Source organism: Rhinopithecus roxellana, chromosome 4 (genome assembly GCF_007565055.1).
Source record: "Rhinopithecus roxellana isolate Shanxi Qingling chromosome 4, ASM756505v1, whole genome shotgun sequence".
Taxonomy (NCBI): Eukaryota; Metazoa; Chordata; class Mammalia; order Primates; family Cercopithecidae; genus Rhinopithecus; species Rhinopithecus roxellana.
In genome coordinates, this window is record NC_044552.1 from 127,047,674 (window position 1) to 127,064,208 (window position 16,535).

The 16,535-nt window shown below is 36.4% G+C and overlaps 1 protein-coding gene across 7 annotated transcripts in view; it reads right to left on the reverse strand.

Moving 5' to 3' along the window:
* LAMA2 (laminin subunit alpha 2) overlaps nt 1-16,535 on the reverse strand; it is a 676,086-nt gene that overhangs the window by 89,674 nt on the left and 569,877 nt on the right. For all 7 annotated transcript variants that reach the window (XM_030928801.1, XM_030928799.1, XM_030928802.1 and 4 more), the window contains one exon: nt 9,619-9,721. In XM_030928801.1, coding sequence (XP_030784661.1) covers nt 9,619-9,721 — 103 coding nt within the window. The remainder of the gene's footprint in view (nt 1-9,618; nt 9,722-16,535) is intronic.

Consider the following 16,535-nt stretch of genomic DNA (forward strand, 5'->3'; position numbering starts at 1 on the left):
TACAAAAAGCTAGCCGGTCGCGGTGGCGGGCGCCTGTAGTCCCAGCTACTGGGGAGGCTGAGGCGGGAGAATGGCGGGAACCCGGGAGGCGGAGCTTGCAGTGAGCTGAGATCCGGCCACTGCACTCCAGCCCGGGCGACAGAGCGAGACTCCGTCTCAAAAAAAAAAAAAAATTGGTCGCAGTTACAGAAATCAGAGAAGCCTCACCTAAGCAACATATATAACCAAATTGTAATTATTCAGAGTGGATTAGCATTGTCTATGTGCGAAAGTGGCAGGCAAATATGCAAAGTGTTCCATAGTTTTAAGGATAATGAGGAAAATATAAGAATAGGTACTTCACAATAAAATAAACATACATAATCAATTATGAAATTCTTAAAAAGCACTCAACATTATCATAAAGAACTGAAAAACTAAGCAACAGTGAGATGTCATTTCTTATTTTTGAGATTGGGGAAAATTAAATGTATGATAATGCCAAGTGCTCACAAGAGTGCTAGTGGAAGTGCAAACTGATTCCACTGTTTGAAGAGCAAGTTAATAAGTTTATTAGAATTTTAAATAGACATGTATTTGGTTCGGCAATTTTACTGACAGAAATTTACCCTACAATATACCTGTAAAAGATTTATCTTTGGGGATACTCATTAGCTCTTCTTTTGTAATAAAAAAAAGGAGGGGGGAATAAAAATACCCTAATAGGATTAAAGTACTGTGTATATCAACATAGCATGTTCATACAATGGTACATGCGCAATCTATAAAAAGAAGTAGATGAGCGGATGTGGACGTGAAATAAATCTTAAGACCTTTCCATGAAAATAAAGCAAGATGCACCATATATACGCTGACACATATACAAGCATTTGGGATGGTAGGGGCTGGTGGGAGCTGGGTAGAGAAGAACATGCCAAAAACCTTTACAGTACTTAATAGTGAGCAGAAACTGGGAATGAAGGTGGCAGTTAATAGCGTCATGAGGAACAATGTACTAAAACTTCTCATTTTATACCTGGTTGTGCTAGCTAAATTGCTTTCTGTGTGCATATATTGCATATATTTCTGTTTTTCAATTTTTTGAAAAAGGTAAACCACCTAACTGGGGAAGAATGTTATTTGCTATCTTCATGTTATTTGCCAACACCAAGACTGATTTTCATCACTTTCCTGGTACCCAGAGAAGGCAGGTGGGAGAGAATATGCCTCATATAATAGAGCTAGAGCAGTCTTGATTTGATTGTGTGCACACCCCTCTCAGAGGCTGTGCATGCGGCTCATTAGAGGAGCTGTGCAGGCCACGGGCAGCTGGAGAACTATCGGCATCTGTATTGGCCTGCATCTGTGAAGAATAGCAAAGGAAAAGGTGGAGAGATGGTGTCTGGATGTGAAGAAGAGTACTGGGCATATTAATTAATGATCCACTCCATTTCATATAAAGAGTTTAATAGGCAGACACTTTAAACCTCTGTTATACTACAGGTTATACTAATATAAGCGCATAACTTTGTTTAAAGTGTCTGTTGTTAAATTCCAAGTCAAAGACCTGACATCACTGAAAAACAAAGCATAAAATATTCCAGCAAAGCATGGCTCTAAAACATCAATATGTCTATTTCAGTCACTAATATATTATTATTTTCAATTCTAATCCCACAAAATATACTTTCCAAGTAATTGAATTTTCTCCTGTGTCAATCACAATTCATCTTTCCTACAATACTTCTGTTATTTTTACTGTTTATACTAAAATGAAATCTTGGATAGGCTACCGAAAGCATATTCTCTGAAATAAAGCCAGTCTGATTATGACTTTGATATCTATACAAATACTTTGAGAATAAAGGGCTGCTCTTTTGATAGTAGCTTAAAAGTCTTTGACACTTTAGAAAATGTAACTGTAGAAATTTCATTTCTTAGCTTCTTGATTGGATTTAATTTTTAAAATAATGGAGCATTCAAATGTTCTGGCAAGCAAGATATTCCCGCATGGTGAAAAAGATCATTAATTTGAAGGGCATCCCTGGGTTTATATCACTTTCTGCATTCTGATAGCAAAATACTGGCTGAACAATTGGGCCAATTATTCAGAAGACTGACCTGAAGAATATTTTTACTGCTGCCTCTCAAGTTCCAAAGCACTAATTTTGATTCTCTGCAATTTTTTTGTACTAGCGAGTTACAGTGTGTATATTCCAACCCTGTTCTGATTTTTAAAAAATATTTCAGCTGCTTGACTCTGATCCTTATTAATTTGCCCTTTCTTACATTGATCACTTTTTTCTAAAGTAGTTTCTGGAATTTCTTGAACTACGTCTAAACATTTTGTAGCTTTGGTGATAGAATTAGATGAGTAGAAGCTATTCAGAGAAGAATTGCAGATTTCAAAATGGAACTTACAAAATAATAGCGAGGAAAACCTAGAAAAATAAGCACTCCAAGGCTGAGTTTAGCCAAAAGACAGAGGAGGGATAATGTATCTGTAACTAAAATGTAAGAAAGAACTCTTGTGGTTCAGTTTGGATTGTAACAAGGGGAAAGAAACAGATTTATCGATAGTTAAAAGAAAATCCAACTGAATATTTTTACTAGTGATTTCTGGAGAATAAGAAGAAGATCTAATTGATAATTCATAGTTACATTTTCTAGATTCCCTCTCCTTATTCCTTCAGCTTTCATACCCAGTAGCAGAAGCCTAGTCATTCTCTCTATTTTCTCTCTACAGATCACATCCACCAAAACTCAAAGGCTCCACACACATACCTCTTTAATTCTGGTTCTCCCTTTCTCATCTCCTCTTCATACAGTAGAAGAAAAATGTCCAAGAATTAGTTTGGCAAAGGCAGGACTCAAAATGAGGGAATGGAAGAAGCAGAGTAGCAAGGGTTGACTGGGAACACGCTGACAGTATAATTCTCCTTTGTCACATGCCCATTGAAATGGCACAAAATAGATGTATCCAGAATAAAATCGCAGGGCAGATTTGCAAGTCACTTGCATTAATAATGAGCAGTTACTCGTGTTTATCATGTTTCTAACATGATGTTAAATATAAATTAGGGCTTAGTTGTATTAGAACTAACTATGTACGATCTCAAAATAAAGCTGCTATGCATCATTTCTCTGAAATATAGTCTGGTACAGTGAAATTATTATAGTACACAGAGTTGGAAGATGTGGGTTCAAACGTCATTTCTGTCCCTTTTACATGTGTCAAATAAAGACAACATCTTCCTTCATGTGACTGATATGAGAAATAAACTGGGAGATGCATGAAAAAGCGCTGAATTTACCATGGGCAGTTAGTAAACTAAATATCAGGATGATTTCTATAAGTTTTAATGGGAACGTCTAATTTGACTATTCAAATTCCATCCAGTTGAGTTTCTCAAATGGAATTTTCGTTTTTTATTAATATGAACAGGGCACAAATAAAATGCCCTGAAAGAATGCCCTATTCACAAGGGTGAAATTCATGGAAATGTGATGACTTTGGAAAGGACCTGGGATTACAGGGGTAAGCCACTGTGTTCAGATTTTAGCTTCTTGAGATTTCTAAAGACCCTGTCCCCTAAGTCAACCTAAAGACCCAGTGCAGGATCTTGAGACCTGGGTAGGAAAGAAGGGCACCCGAGTGAGAAAGAACAGAAGGTGAAATCTACAACTGTGTTTCTCTCCTAGGTCTCCAGCAAATTGATTTGATAAGGTTGCTACATCCAATCTTTGTACTTTTTAGAACAATCCCTCCAATTCTCTGCATTATGCAGGCAATCACTGAGTTTGGTGACAATGACTTGGAATGGTATCATTTCCTGAACCTTTATATTTCTAGCCTTCTTTCAGGATTGTAACTCCTGTGTTCCCTTTCCCCAGTAGCTGTCACAAGTTTGGGATGTGCTCTATATCTGATTACTTATTCTGCACAGACAGGCATACATACCAGAGTGACCACGTATGGGAACCTCAGAGATGACTGTTTCACAGGAAGTCAGGTTATGGAGAAACCCTCTTCTGATTTGAAAGTAAAAAATTAGATCTTGTTCACAATGAACACCATGCTTGCATATGCTCTTCCTCCCACTAGGAGGTCATAGTAGGAGCTTCGGGAAAGGAGGGAAGGTGTACTTGTCTGGCAGCAGGTTCTGCAAATATTTAGGATATTGGGATAAAAGGGAGTCCTCTCTGCAGCCAGTGGAATGGAAAACTAAAACCACCAGATATCAACAGCCGCATTTGACTCCTCTAGGACATGCTGACTATGGACTTGCAGACTTGTTTTCTTTTGGCCAGCAAGAAAATTGAGTTTGAATACCTTTAAATAAGACAAATACTCTTTGGTTTAACACAGGCCCCACCATCCCTTTATGTTATCCGTAAGTCTCTTGAAGGCATTTCTGTTTATCTCTGGTCTAAATTAACTTACTTGCAAAAAACCCCACAGAATCTCAGACTCTGATTGGATTTAATCACAACAAAGTCCAGATGAGTTTTTAGCTCTAAGTCCAGTTTTTATCTCACAGGCCTTTGTCTCTTGCTGAGATGATATACGGGAATGTTCTGAATGTTTGTTTCTTATCCTCTACTCACATAGTGGGTTTGGATATGACAAGCTACAACTCACTCTTAGGGATAATCTTGCCAATAGAACCTGCCCCTCTATATTTGCCACTATTTTGCCACTTTTCATTTTTTCTCCTAATCGAAGTCCACCCTCGTTTTATTTTTTTGATTTCCACCATTCACACTCTAAAGGAGGAACCAAAGCTTTGTAGGAGGGATTGGCAATTTCACCTGCAAAAGACTGCATTGTTCTCCAGACCACAGTAGGCCAGGGCACCCAGGCTTAATTTCATCCTTTTAGTCTAAAATTGTTGTCAATAGAGCAGATTTTGCTTGTCTTGTACATGCCTGCTATGGAAAGGCTGATTCAGGCAAAGGGTAATATGCAAATTCAAAAGGAGTATATCTTTAGTAATAAAAGGATCCCTTAGTCACAATCGCACTCCTATATCATACTTTGATTTAGCAGCACTGCAGTATTCCAGTGTATTCTCTTATTTTAAAAATACAAAATAATAACACAGAATCTCAACAGGTTAGCAATTGCAAGTGTATTACATCCATGATCTCAGAATCTTCATGACTCACTTGTCTGAACAGAATGACTGAGTGTTTGGAGGACCATAGTATGGAAGGAAGGCTTCAATTGGTTTGATAAAACTTAATGATTGGAATAATGTTTCATACTGTTCTCTGTGTGGGACAGCACCATATGTCAAGCAATGCACTGATTCATTATTCTTGGGCTTGGGAATAGATTTTTTTTTTTAGTCAAGTTTATGAAGAGTCTAATGTTATACGTGGATTTTCAACTGTGCAGTGGATCCATGCTCTCCAACTCCCGCATTATTCAAGGGTTAACTGTAATTATATACCACAGGCTACAGTGCTATGAGACAAACCACCTCCTTCAAAGGGAGCTGTCACAGATCTCCAGGGAATAGTTCTTTTTATTTCCTGTGTTATCTATTTTATAGATATGTTACCTACTTTTTTTTTTTAAGACAGAGTCTCTTTCTGTTGCCCAGGCTGGAGTGCCTTGGTGCAATCTCGGCTCACTGCAACCTCCGTCTCCTGGGTTCAAGCAATTCTCCTACGTTAGTCTCCTGAGTAGCTGGGATTGCAGGCACTCACCACCATGCCCAGCTAATTTTTGCATTTTTAATAGAGACAGGGTTTCACCATGATAGCCAGGCTGGTCTCAAACTCCTTACCTCAGGTGATCTGCCCACCTCGGTCTCCCAAAGTGTTGGAATTACAGGTGTGAGCCACTGCACCTGGCCAACATGTTACCTATTATTTTCCTAAGTACTTAAGTAATTTCATTTATCTTGGGCAAAGACAAAAACTGGGAATAAATGAAAAAGGAAATAAAACTGAAAAGTTAGTCAATATAAAATAAGATGTATAATTTTAAAATCTTAATATTCTCAAACTTTTAATAAACCAAGCTCTACTTCTTCCTTGCCTTATACACATTCCATGAGAACCTGAAGTTGGTATTTTACTGAAAAAATTTCTTTTTAATTTTTATTATTGATTAATTAATTATTATTTGAGATAGGCTCTCACTCTCTCACCCAGGCTGGAGTGCAATGGAGCGATCTTGGCTCACTGCAACCTCTGCCTCTTGGGCTCAAGTTATCCTCCCACTTCAGCTTCCCAAGTAGCTGAGTAGCTGGAACTACAGATGCGCACCACCATGCCCAGCTAAGTTTTGGTTCTTTTTTTATTTTTATTTTTTTATACACGGGGTTTCACCATGCGGCCCAGGCTGTTCCTGAACTCCGGGGCTCGAACAATCTGCCTGCTTTGGCCTCCCAAAATGCTGGAATTACATACAGGGCATGAGTCACTGTGCCCAGCCTAAAAAAATTTCTTGTCCATCTGCAAAGTAGTATTCATTCACCTGGTGGTACTAATTCATCTTCTCACTCTTTTAGTCATCAATTTGTACCAAGCCTCATATTCATCAACAAAATACTTTTTATCTCCACAGACATTTGATCAGTGCAATGTAGACAGGCTTCAAATCTCAAATTCACACAAGGGCAAATTTGCTTTTAACAGATGTATATTAAAAAATTAAAAAGCAAAACAAATTGCTCCTGGCAAGTTCAGACTCCCTCAAGGCGAGGACAGCATAAAAATGGCAGGGAGCAGTTCTATGTCATTCATGACTGAAGCTCACGAACTAACTGAACTGTACTGAATTGAACCAAGCAACAAATTAGAAATATGGAGGGTATACTGGCCTCACCATTTTTATTCCTTCTAACTCCAGGCACGATAGAGAGAGAAATGACTAAATCTCTATTTTAATAGCTGCTGTCAAGAGTTTTGCTCTGTAGGGCCTATTTCAGCAGTTCCTGGTGGTAATATATGGCATTTCCCTGATTAACAGCCATTTTATAACCTCTGTAATTGGCCACAAATCAGAGAAATGTCATAATGTAGCACGAAAACATTCCCATCTCCGTCATAGCCTTGGCTTGGTTTTCTAGAGGAATTATTACTTGAGTAGTTTGTGGGTTTTCATTACTTTAAATAATGTACTACCTGAACTACAAAAAAAGAAATTTAAACGAACGAACATTTCTGTCTCCTAACCCTTCCTACCATACTTGTCTTTAGATTGCTTTTTCTCTTGGAAAAAAATGCCTAAAAATAAAATTCTTTCTTCATTTTTAGAATATCAGTGTAAGTGGGGAAATAGAGGCAAGAGCAGGGTTGGAAGCAGAACAAGGTCATTAAGGCACTCAGTTCAGGTGCAAAATTTAAAGGTGCATTAAAAAATTCTGCAGTCAAGATAAAAATATTTTAATGCAATATGTAAAAAATCAAAATTGGTGCAATAAACAAGATACATGATGAACAAATTTGATCTCCATTATAAACGGCACTTTAATAACACAGCCCTTTGGACTGTGTACTACAGGTGAAATAAAACTCCCTACATACATAATTCTGCACAGTAAAGAGCTCTTATTGCAATTTGTAGAGTCCCTATAGAAAGCTAAAACCTGTGTTCCTGTTGGACAAGTGGACTCAGTCTTCATTTTTATAATACCAGTGTTTGTGGGGAAATAGAGGCAAGGGCACAGCCCTGATATTACTAAAATCTTAAAGACAGGATTGGTTCCTGCACTTGCATGAATCACCTCACTCCCATCCTTCCTATTCCCAGCCCTGGGCAAGGGTATGAGATAGGAAGGAATGACCGCAAAGTCAAGGGATTGAGTCCATTTGTACAATAGGAACACAGGTTTTGGCTTTTTATAGTCATTCTTCAGATTGTAATAAGAGGTACCTGCTGAGCAGAATTATGTATGTAGGGAGTTTATTTCACCTGTAATACACAGCCTGAAGAATTGTACTATTAAAATTTTACTTATGATGGAGATAGAACTTGTAATTCCATATCAACCTCTACTGAGACCAAAACATGCCAAATATAAATAATTTTAAAACCTCTTCTCTTTTGAAGATAAGTAAGGTAAGCCAACACCATTTATTGTAAAAAATAAGTATTTCCTCATTTGAGCTAGTCACTATTAAGCATACTAGAAATACACAGTTAATAAAACCCCATGTCTTTCCTCAAGTAGATGGAATGCCAAAAATATATACACCTATTATGCATCAATAAAATTTTTTAAAAAATTTAAAAAGATGATGAAACATTAATTAGTCCATGACTGCGGTGGTTTGACAAGTCTATGAGAAAACTGTACCAGAGACAGGGCATGTAAATCAGATGAAGTGTTAGGTTTCCTGGAAATGATGGCATTTGAACTAAATCCTGAAGGCTAGACAAAGAAGAGAAGTGAAGGATGAGGCATTCCAAGGGGAAGAAATAATACTGAAAACATGAAGGCCTGGAATAGTACCATGTTTGGGAGGGATTATGAATACTTAGGTAAGGTTGGGGAGACACATATGAGACAGAAAATGGTAGGGAATGAAACTGGAGAGAGAAACAGGTGGCAATTCAAATGAGAAACAAGAGATACGTGCATGAAATAATAAATGTAATGACTCATATAGAGAGCAGCCATGTTTAATGATGTATTATTAACACGAAGCCCATAATACAGCAGTAGATATTTTGTGCATTTTGATCCCTGAATCAGAAATAAAATACAAGAAAAATGTATTTAGGGCCGGGCACGGTGGCTCACGCCTATAATCTCAGCACTTTGGAAGGCTGAGGTGGGAGGTTCACTTGAGGTCAGGAGTTCCAGAACAGCCTGGCCAACATGGTGAAACCCCATTTCTACTCAAATTGCAAAGATTACCAGGTGTGGTGGCACGCATCTGTAATCCCAGATACTCAGGAGGCTGAGGCAGGAGAATCACTTGAACCTGGGAGACGGAGGCTGCAGTGAGCCAAGATTGCACCACTGTACTCCAGCCTGGGTGACAGAGCGAGACTTCGTCTCAAAAAAGGAAAAATGTATTTAATTTTGTTTTTCTTTTTAGAGACAGGGTCTTACTCTGTTACCCAGGCTGCTGTACAGTAGTGTGATCCAACTCACGGTACCTTCAAACCCCTGGGCTAAAGTGATCCTTCTGTCTCAGCCTTCCAAGTAGCTATGTCTATGTGCTCACACTGCTACACCTGGTTAAATTTTACAAAATGTTATGTAGAGAAGGGATCTTGCTATGCTTCCCTGACTGATTTCAAATTCTTGGCCCCAGGTGATCCTCCTGCCTTGACCTCCCAAAGCACTGGGATCACAGGTGTAAGCCACTATGGCTGGCTTAGGTTTGAGACTCTTAAAAACTTGTTACACAAAAAGTTACTATACATTAGATACAGGTGAAATGATGCTATAGAAATGAGACTTAAAAATTGTGAAATATTACCCTACTTGAAGTGAGATAGGTAGACAAAATTTTGTAAAACTAGTGAGAAAGTTTATTTGCATAAAATAGATTATAGAATCATCACAAAAACCATGCTAAAGAAATGATATTCTCCAGTAGTGTGACAGAATATCTTACCAGTAACAACTCAATTAACTGGAATATAATAAAAACTATGGCCACACTGACCTTTTACATCATTTGCTAACTTCTTGGCTTCGTTAAGAATCCTGAAGCTTTTCTGAAGAGAGCCTTTGGCATCTTCCTTTAACAAACCCCGAGGACCTGTTGCCTGTGGACAGAAAAACAAATGTCATACATCTAAAACCATAGAATAATGGAGTGGAGGGATCCAGAAGGCAGTTGGTACACAGAGTTTACCTTCAGGAAAGAGTTCTGGGCTGCAGATATAGAATTGTAAATTATTAGCACATTTTTGGTAGTTAAAGTTAAGAGACTGTTTATTATGGTATGAGAAGAAGATCTAGAACAGAGTTCTTAGGAACTTCAATGTTTAGAGAGTAGGTAGAGAAAATGGAGCTGGCAAGGTGACTGGCATTCCAGAGATGAAAAGGAGAAATTAGGAGAGCATGACACCATGGAAATTAAGAGAGGCAGAAGTGACTCAATGCATAACTGGCGGTGTTGCAAGGACATAACTGAGCAGTATTACGACGCACTGCAGAAGTCAAGCAAATTAAGAACTAAACACATCCCCTGACTTTATCCCTAAGTAAATTTCACTCTAGTTGTGGAGTGAGGGGAGCATTTCCTGTGTCTCCCAAGTGCTGAAATGAGAAAGAACACTGCTCCTTTTTAAAAATGCATCTTAAAGCAGTATGGCAAAACACAATCTTCTAAATGACAATCTCTGAGCCACAATTATCTCCAAGCAAAGATATATTTGCTTAGGCTTAGACTAAAAAAGGTGACACAAAGTTAATAGAATGATATGGGAAAAGGAATGTTTAACTTGAATGTCTAGTTACCCATTTTAATAGTGTTTGCTTCTCAGCAATCATTACATAATTCATAAATACCGAGAGATAAATCAAATAGAATCTTATGTGCAAATTTTAAAGTAGAAAAGTATGGCAAGTGCAAGAAGGGTTGGAGAATGCTAAATACTTACTGTTGAAGATATAAATCTGAACTCAGATTATCACAGGCATAACACTTGTTCAAATAATGTTCAAATAATGTGACTGATAAAAATAATGTAACGAAGGCATCTGGACTGCCTTCGTTACATTATTTTTATCAGTCACATTATTTGAACATTAAACTAGAAAAGATTACAGAACTTGGTATGGCTGTGGTCAAATTTATTTTAATGTATTATTCTAAGAGCTTTCAGGTAAATAATCGATTGCTCATAGAACAGATTGATTGTACAATACTATGATATCTACAAAAAGATATATTGGAAACATCTACATGAATAAAAAGGAACACTGAACATAGTTCTTGCAAAAGACAACCTTGGCAAATTATTCTCCAGAAAACCGATGATGTTTTCTACTGGGAAAAACAGGAATTCTCATTGCTACAGTTCTCTTGGGAATTAGATACAGTAACATCACATAAGTGTCATTTATCTTGGAAAACAAAAAAAAGAGTGTCAAAATTAATGGCACAGATGCAATGCACTTTAACTCACAAAGTAAGCCTCAGGTTACCCACTCAGATTCTATATTTGTTCCAAATTTACACATCATTTTTACTATAACATTTGGTTATAGGTTTTCTGAATCAAAACAGTTTAGAGACAGGAAACTACAGTGAAAGAATGTGTGAAGATTCTCTAAACAAACACATGAAAACAGCAGAAGTGACAGCTGACGATCTGTCTGACAATGAGCAAAGAGAAGAGAAAACTCTAAAAAGTGGAGAGAAGAATTTTTAAAGCTCAGGAGTCTGAGTCAATTTGGAAAGGGATAAAATGTATAGAGGTAAAGTAGGTCTCAGTAGATGCCAACATTATTGTAGTAAAATAACCAAGGATGATAATACAGTCTTGAATCGCCAGGATAATATGGGCCATTTATAGTACTAGATAAAACTAGACAAAAAAAAAAAAAAAAGAAAGAAAAAGAGAAAAGAAAACAGCTTTCCTCAGGGCCTTGGAGTGTGAATACCTTTTTGCAAGAATATAATCTGACAAGCATTTAAAAGTCATAATTTTAAAACTAACCTCAGGTGTGCAAAGTGAGGCACAGGATTACAGTGGGGAGAAAAGGTTGATTTGCTGAGCATAAGAAAATAAAAGGAATAGCCTCAGTGGCAGATTGGATAAGTAAAATGTGGTACATATATACCATGGAATACTATGCAGTCATAAAATGAATGCAATCATGTCCTTTGCAGGAACATGGATGGAACTGGAGGCCATTATTCTTAGCAAACTAATGCAGGAACAGAAAAACAAATACAGTATGTTCTCACTTATAAGTGGTAGCTAAATGATGAGAACATACGGACACAAAGAGGAGAACAACATACGCTGAGGCCTACTTGAGGGTAGTTAGTGGGAGGAGGGAGAGAATCAGAAAAAAACTATTGGGTGGTTAGGTTTAGTTCCTGCGTGATAAAATCTATACAACAACTCTCCATGACAAGAGTTTACCTATATAACAAACCTGCACATGTACCTTTGAACCTAAAATACAAGTTTCAAAAATTAAAAAAATTTGAAAAGAATTTAAAAAAGGAAATAAAGGGAATAGGTAAGAGAGAGGAGAGGAAGATGGCCCAAATGACAGTGAAAGAGCCTAAAATCTAAGCTGTGGAAATTGTGGTAGGACCAGAGATGACCATACTGTTTAATACTTTTATTGATGTAAAACTGGCATAAACACACCACGCAAACCAATTTACATTTGGATAAGTTTTGAATTTAAACACCCATGAGACCATTAACACAACCATGGTAGAGAATATATCCATCATTTCTTTTGAATCCCTTCCTTCTATCCTTCTTTCTCTTCTCTCTGTCCCCAGAAAAATACTGGTCTGCTTTCCATCACTGTAGGTTTGCATTTGATAGAATTTTATATAAATGGAACCATTCTGGATGTACTCTCTTTTTGTCTGGCTTCTTCGACTCAACATAGTTTCAACATTCATCCATGTTGTGTGTGTATCCGTATTTGACCGTTTTTATTGGTAAGTAATATTTCATCATAGGGATATGTACACATCTGTGTACAAATTTTTGGGTGAACATATGCCATCATTCATCTTGGAGTGAATACATAGAAGCAGAATGGCTGGATCATACGGCAATTTATGTTTATGTTTTTAAGAAATTATCAACCTGTTTTCTAAAGTATCTGAACTATTTATATTCCCACCACCAGTGTATGAGAGTTGCATTTGCCTACATCTTTGTTGATACTTGGTAAAACCTGTCTTTTAAAATTTTAGACATTCTAATTGGTCATTTTGGTTTTGCTTTGTGTTTTCCTTATGACTAATAACATTGAGCATCTTTTCACATGCTTATTTTCTACCTTCTTTGGTGATGTATCTGTTTAAATCTTTTGTTCAAATTTTCTTGGGCTATTTGCTCTTATTTTTGAGTTTTGAATGGTATGTGTGAATAATCTGGATGTGAGTCCTTTATCAGATATGTAATTTGGAAATATGCTACTAGTTTATAGTTATCTTTTCATTTTCTTAAAAGTACTTTTTTTTTTTTTTTTTTTTTTGGAAGGGAAGAAGTTCTCAATTTTGATGAAGTTTAAGTTGTTAATTTTTTTTTCCCTTTGAGGATATGCTTTTGGTGTTGTATCTAAGAACCTTTGCTTTACCCAAGATCACAAAGATTTCTCTTATATATTTGTAGATGTTTTGTATTTTTATGTTTTACAGTTAGGTCTAGCATCTCTTTTGAGTTAATTTTGGAATAAGTTGCAAGATACAGACTGAAGTCCATTTTTTTGTTGTTGTTCATGGATATTCAATTCCTCTAATAGAATTTGATAAATGTACCTCGCATTGCTTTTGTATTTATGTCATAAATCATTTGACCACACATCTATATCTGGCCTCTTTAATCTGTTCTAATAATCTATTTGTCAATATTGATACCAACATCTCACTTTCTGATTACCATAGCTTGGTAGTAAGTATTGAAGTCAGGTAGTATAACCTTTCCAACATTTTTCTCCTTTCCAGTTCCATATGAATTCTGAAATATACCTGTCAATTTTTAGGAAAAAGCCTGCTAGGATTTTTACTGGGATTGCATTGAATGTGTAGGTCAATATGTATAAAACTAGGATTATAGGAATATTGAATTTTCTGGTCTATGAACATGGTATCTCTCTTGATTTATTTAGGTTTTCTGTAATTTATCTCCAGAGTATTCAGTGTAGGGGGTCTTTCACATTTTTAAGGCTATTGTAAACTGTATCCTTTTAATTTCAACTTCCAACGTATCTTTGCCAGTCTTCAAAATTATTGATTTTCATATATAGATGTTGTACCTTATAACATTGGTAAGCTCACTTATTAGTTCTAGTAACTTTTTAAAATAGATAGCATTTTATTTTATGCTTTTTAAACTTTTTTAGGTTGTAGAGGTGGGGTCTTGCTGTGTTGCCCAGGTAGTCTCAAACTCTTGGCCTCAAGCGATCCACGTGCCTCAGCCTCCTAAAGAGCTAGGGTTACAGGCATGAACCACCAGGATTCTATGCTTAGACTTCTAGAGTATCTGTGAATAAAAACAATTGTACTTATTTTTCAATCTGGATGCCATTTATTTCCTTTTTCTTGCCCATTGTACTGGCCAGCATCTCTAGTACAATGTTAAACGGAAGTGATGGAAGCAGATATCCTTGCCTTGTTCCTAATCTCAATTTTTTACTAAGTGTGATTTTAGCTGTTAGGTTTTTTAAAAAAATAAATTTTTATAGTGATCAGGTAGCGAAGTTCCCCTACTCTTAGTAGGCTGTTTTTTAAAAAAATAGATGCTGCATTTTGTCAAATGTCTTTGCTCTATCAATTGAGGTGATTATACAGTTTGCTTTTTAGTTTGCTATATGGTAAATTACACTGACTAATTTCAAATATTAAACCAATCTTACATCCTGGGATTAATCTCATTTAGTGATAATGTATAATCCTTTGAATAAATCATTAGATTTGATTTACTATAACTTTGCCATGAACTTTTGCATCTATGTTCATGGCAGGATATTGTTATCTAATATAATTTTCTTTTTAAAAAAACTATCTTTGTCTGACATTGGTATCAGAGTAATACCGGCCTCGTGGAATGAGGTTGGATGTATTTTCTCGTCTTCAATTTTCTGAACGAGTTTATTATTTCTTCATTAAATGTTTGGTGGAATTCACAAGTAAAGTCATCTGGAACTGAATTTGTGTGTGTGAAGGTTTTGAACTACAAATTAAATTCTTTAATGAATATGGAACTATTCAGATGATTTATTTGTGAGTGAGTTTTGGTAGTTTGTGATTTTCAAAGAATTTGCCCTTTTTATCCAAATTGTTGAATTATTGCCATAAAATTGTTCACAATATCCTCTTAACATCCTTTAGTGTCTGCAGAAGTTGTAGTGATTTCATCTCTTGTATTCCTGATATTGGTAGTTGTTGACTTTTCTTATTTTTTTCTGATTAGTCTGGCTGGATGATTATCAACGTATTGATTTTCCACTGACTCTTGCACCTTCATCCAGGAACATGGCGGCCCTGACTGAAGGCTATCTACTGATACAGACCTCCGTGTTGCTAATTTTCTATCTTCTTGCATTTCTGAATATCACCTGCTCTTTGCTTCCAGGTAATGTTTTCTTTCCTGCTTTTTAGGAAGTCAGTGATTTCTTCCTGGATCCTTAGTCAACAACTCCTTGCTCAGATCAAAGAAGACAGGTGGTATATACCGGAATGCAGAAGATATAGTAGAAACAGTATAAGGAAAGGCAGGGAGGCAGGCAGGGACTTTTGATGCGTGGATGTGAGAGTGAGTATTTTAGCTCCCTAAGATTGTAGGGTTCGTCAAAGGCAAGGTGGAGAAGTAAGGCTATTAGGTCAGAGTCAATTTCTGGAAGGTTTGAAGGTGCGATGAAGGAAACTGAGCAATGAGCAATGTGGAGGCATTGAAAGTTTCTGAGTAGGCGAGTGTGATCAGAGCTGTAGTCTAGGAAGATGTATTGGGCAGCTGTGTGGGAAAAAAGGAACCATCAATTGGTTATTGTAATAGAATAGGCCAGAGAAAAGAGAGTAGTCACCTCATCCAAGCACCGTGGAATTGAGAGGTTAAAATCAAGAGATTTGGAGGAAAAGACATGCCTCAATGTTTCAAGAAGCTCTCTAAAACATTAAAGTGAAGAGCTTATGGCGTACAACTGTCAGTTACAAGCAGTCTGCCAGCAATCCGGGTTTAAAGGACAGACTTTTCATACGATAAGGAAATGGAAAACACTAACATGTTATGGGTGAAAAGCACCGTTTCAACTCACTGGAATTTGGAGAGAACCTTTTCCAGCATTGCCTGGTAAGTTATTGAAGCACATCAACAATATCAGGACAGGTGATGAAGCAGCATTTTCTAAGCTAATTACACTTTATACATATGCATAAGCATCACATCTGAGTTCCTGAGCTGTGTCTACAGCATATGTGAAATATAAATGAGATTCTTTGAGTTGAAAGGTATTTTGTTTCTTGCTTTTTAGAGTTTTTTTTTAAAACAATAAATTCTTGGTTTTCTCTGTGTCTGTATACATATATATATTCATACATATGGATATATAAGTTATATAAAAATTTCAACTATATCATGCAAAAGAGTCTATTTTTATGTAAGTTGTTGTATGTTTTTATTAGTTAATAATTGTTTATGAAAATGTGAGGTAATTTAAAACGTCATTATAGTAGAAAAAAATGAAATTATAAAGTCTATTAGGATTCAACAGATGGCTTGGCATTTAATTAATTTTAATATATGTTGTTTTTCTCTTCCTACTATTTATTAAATATTCATAATTACTCTCACTAAAGCATACTGCCATTGATTAATAGGTAAGTGAATTGATTTATTTACCCAACAAAACTTTTTAGTTGTCTCAAGCACCAAA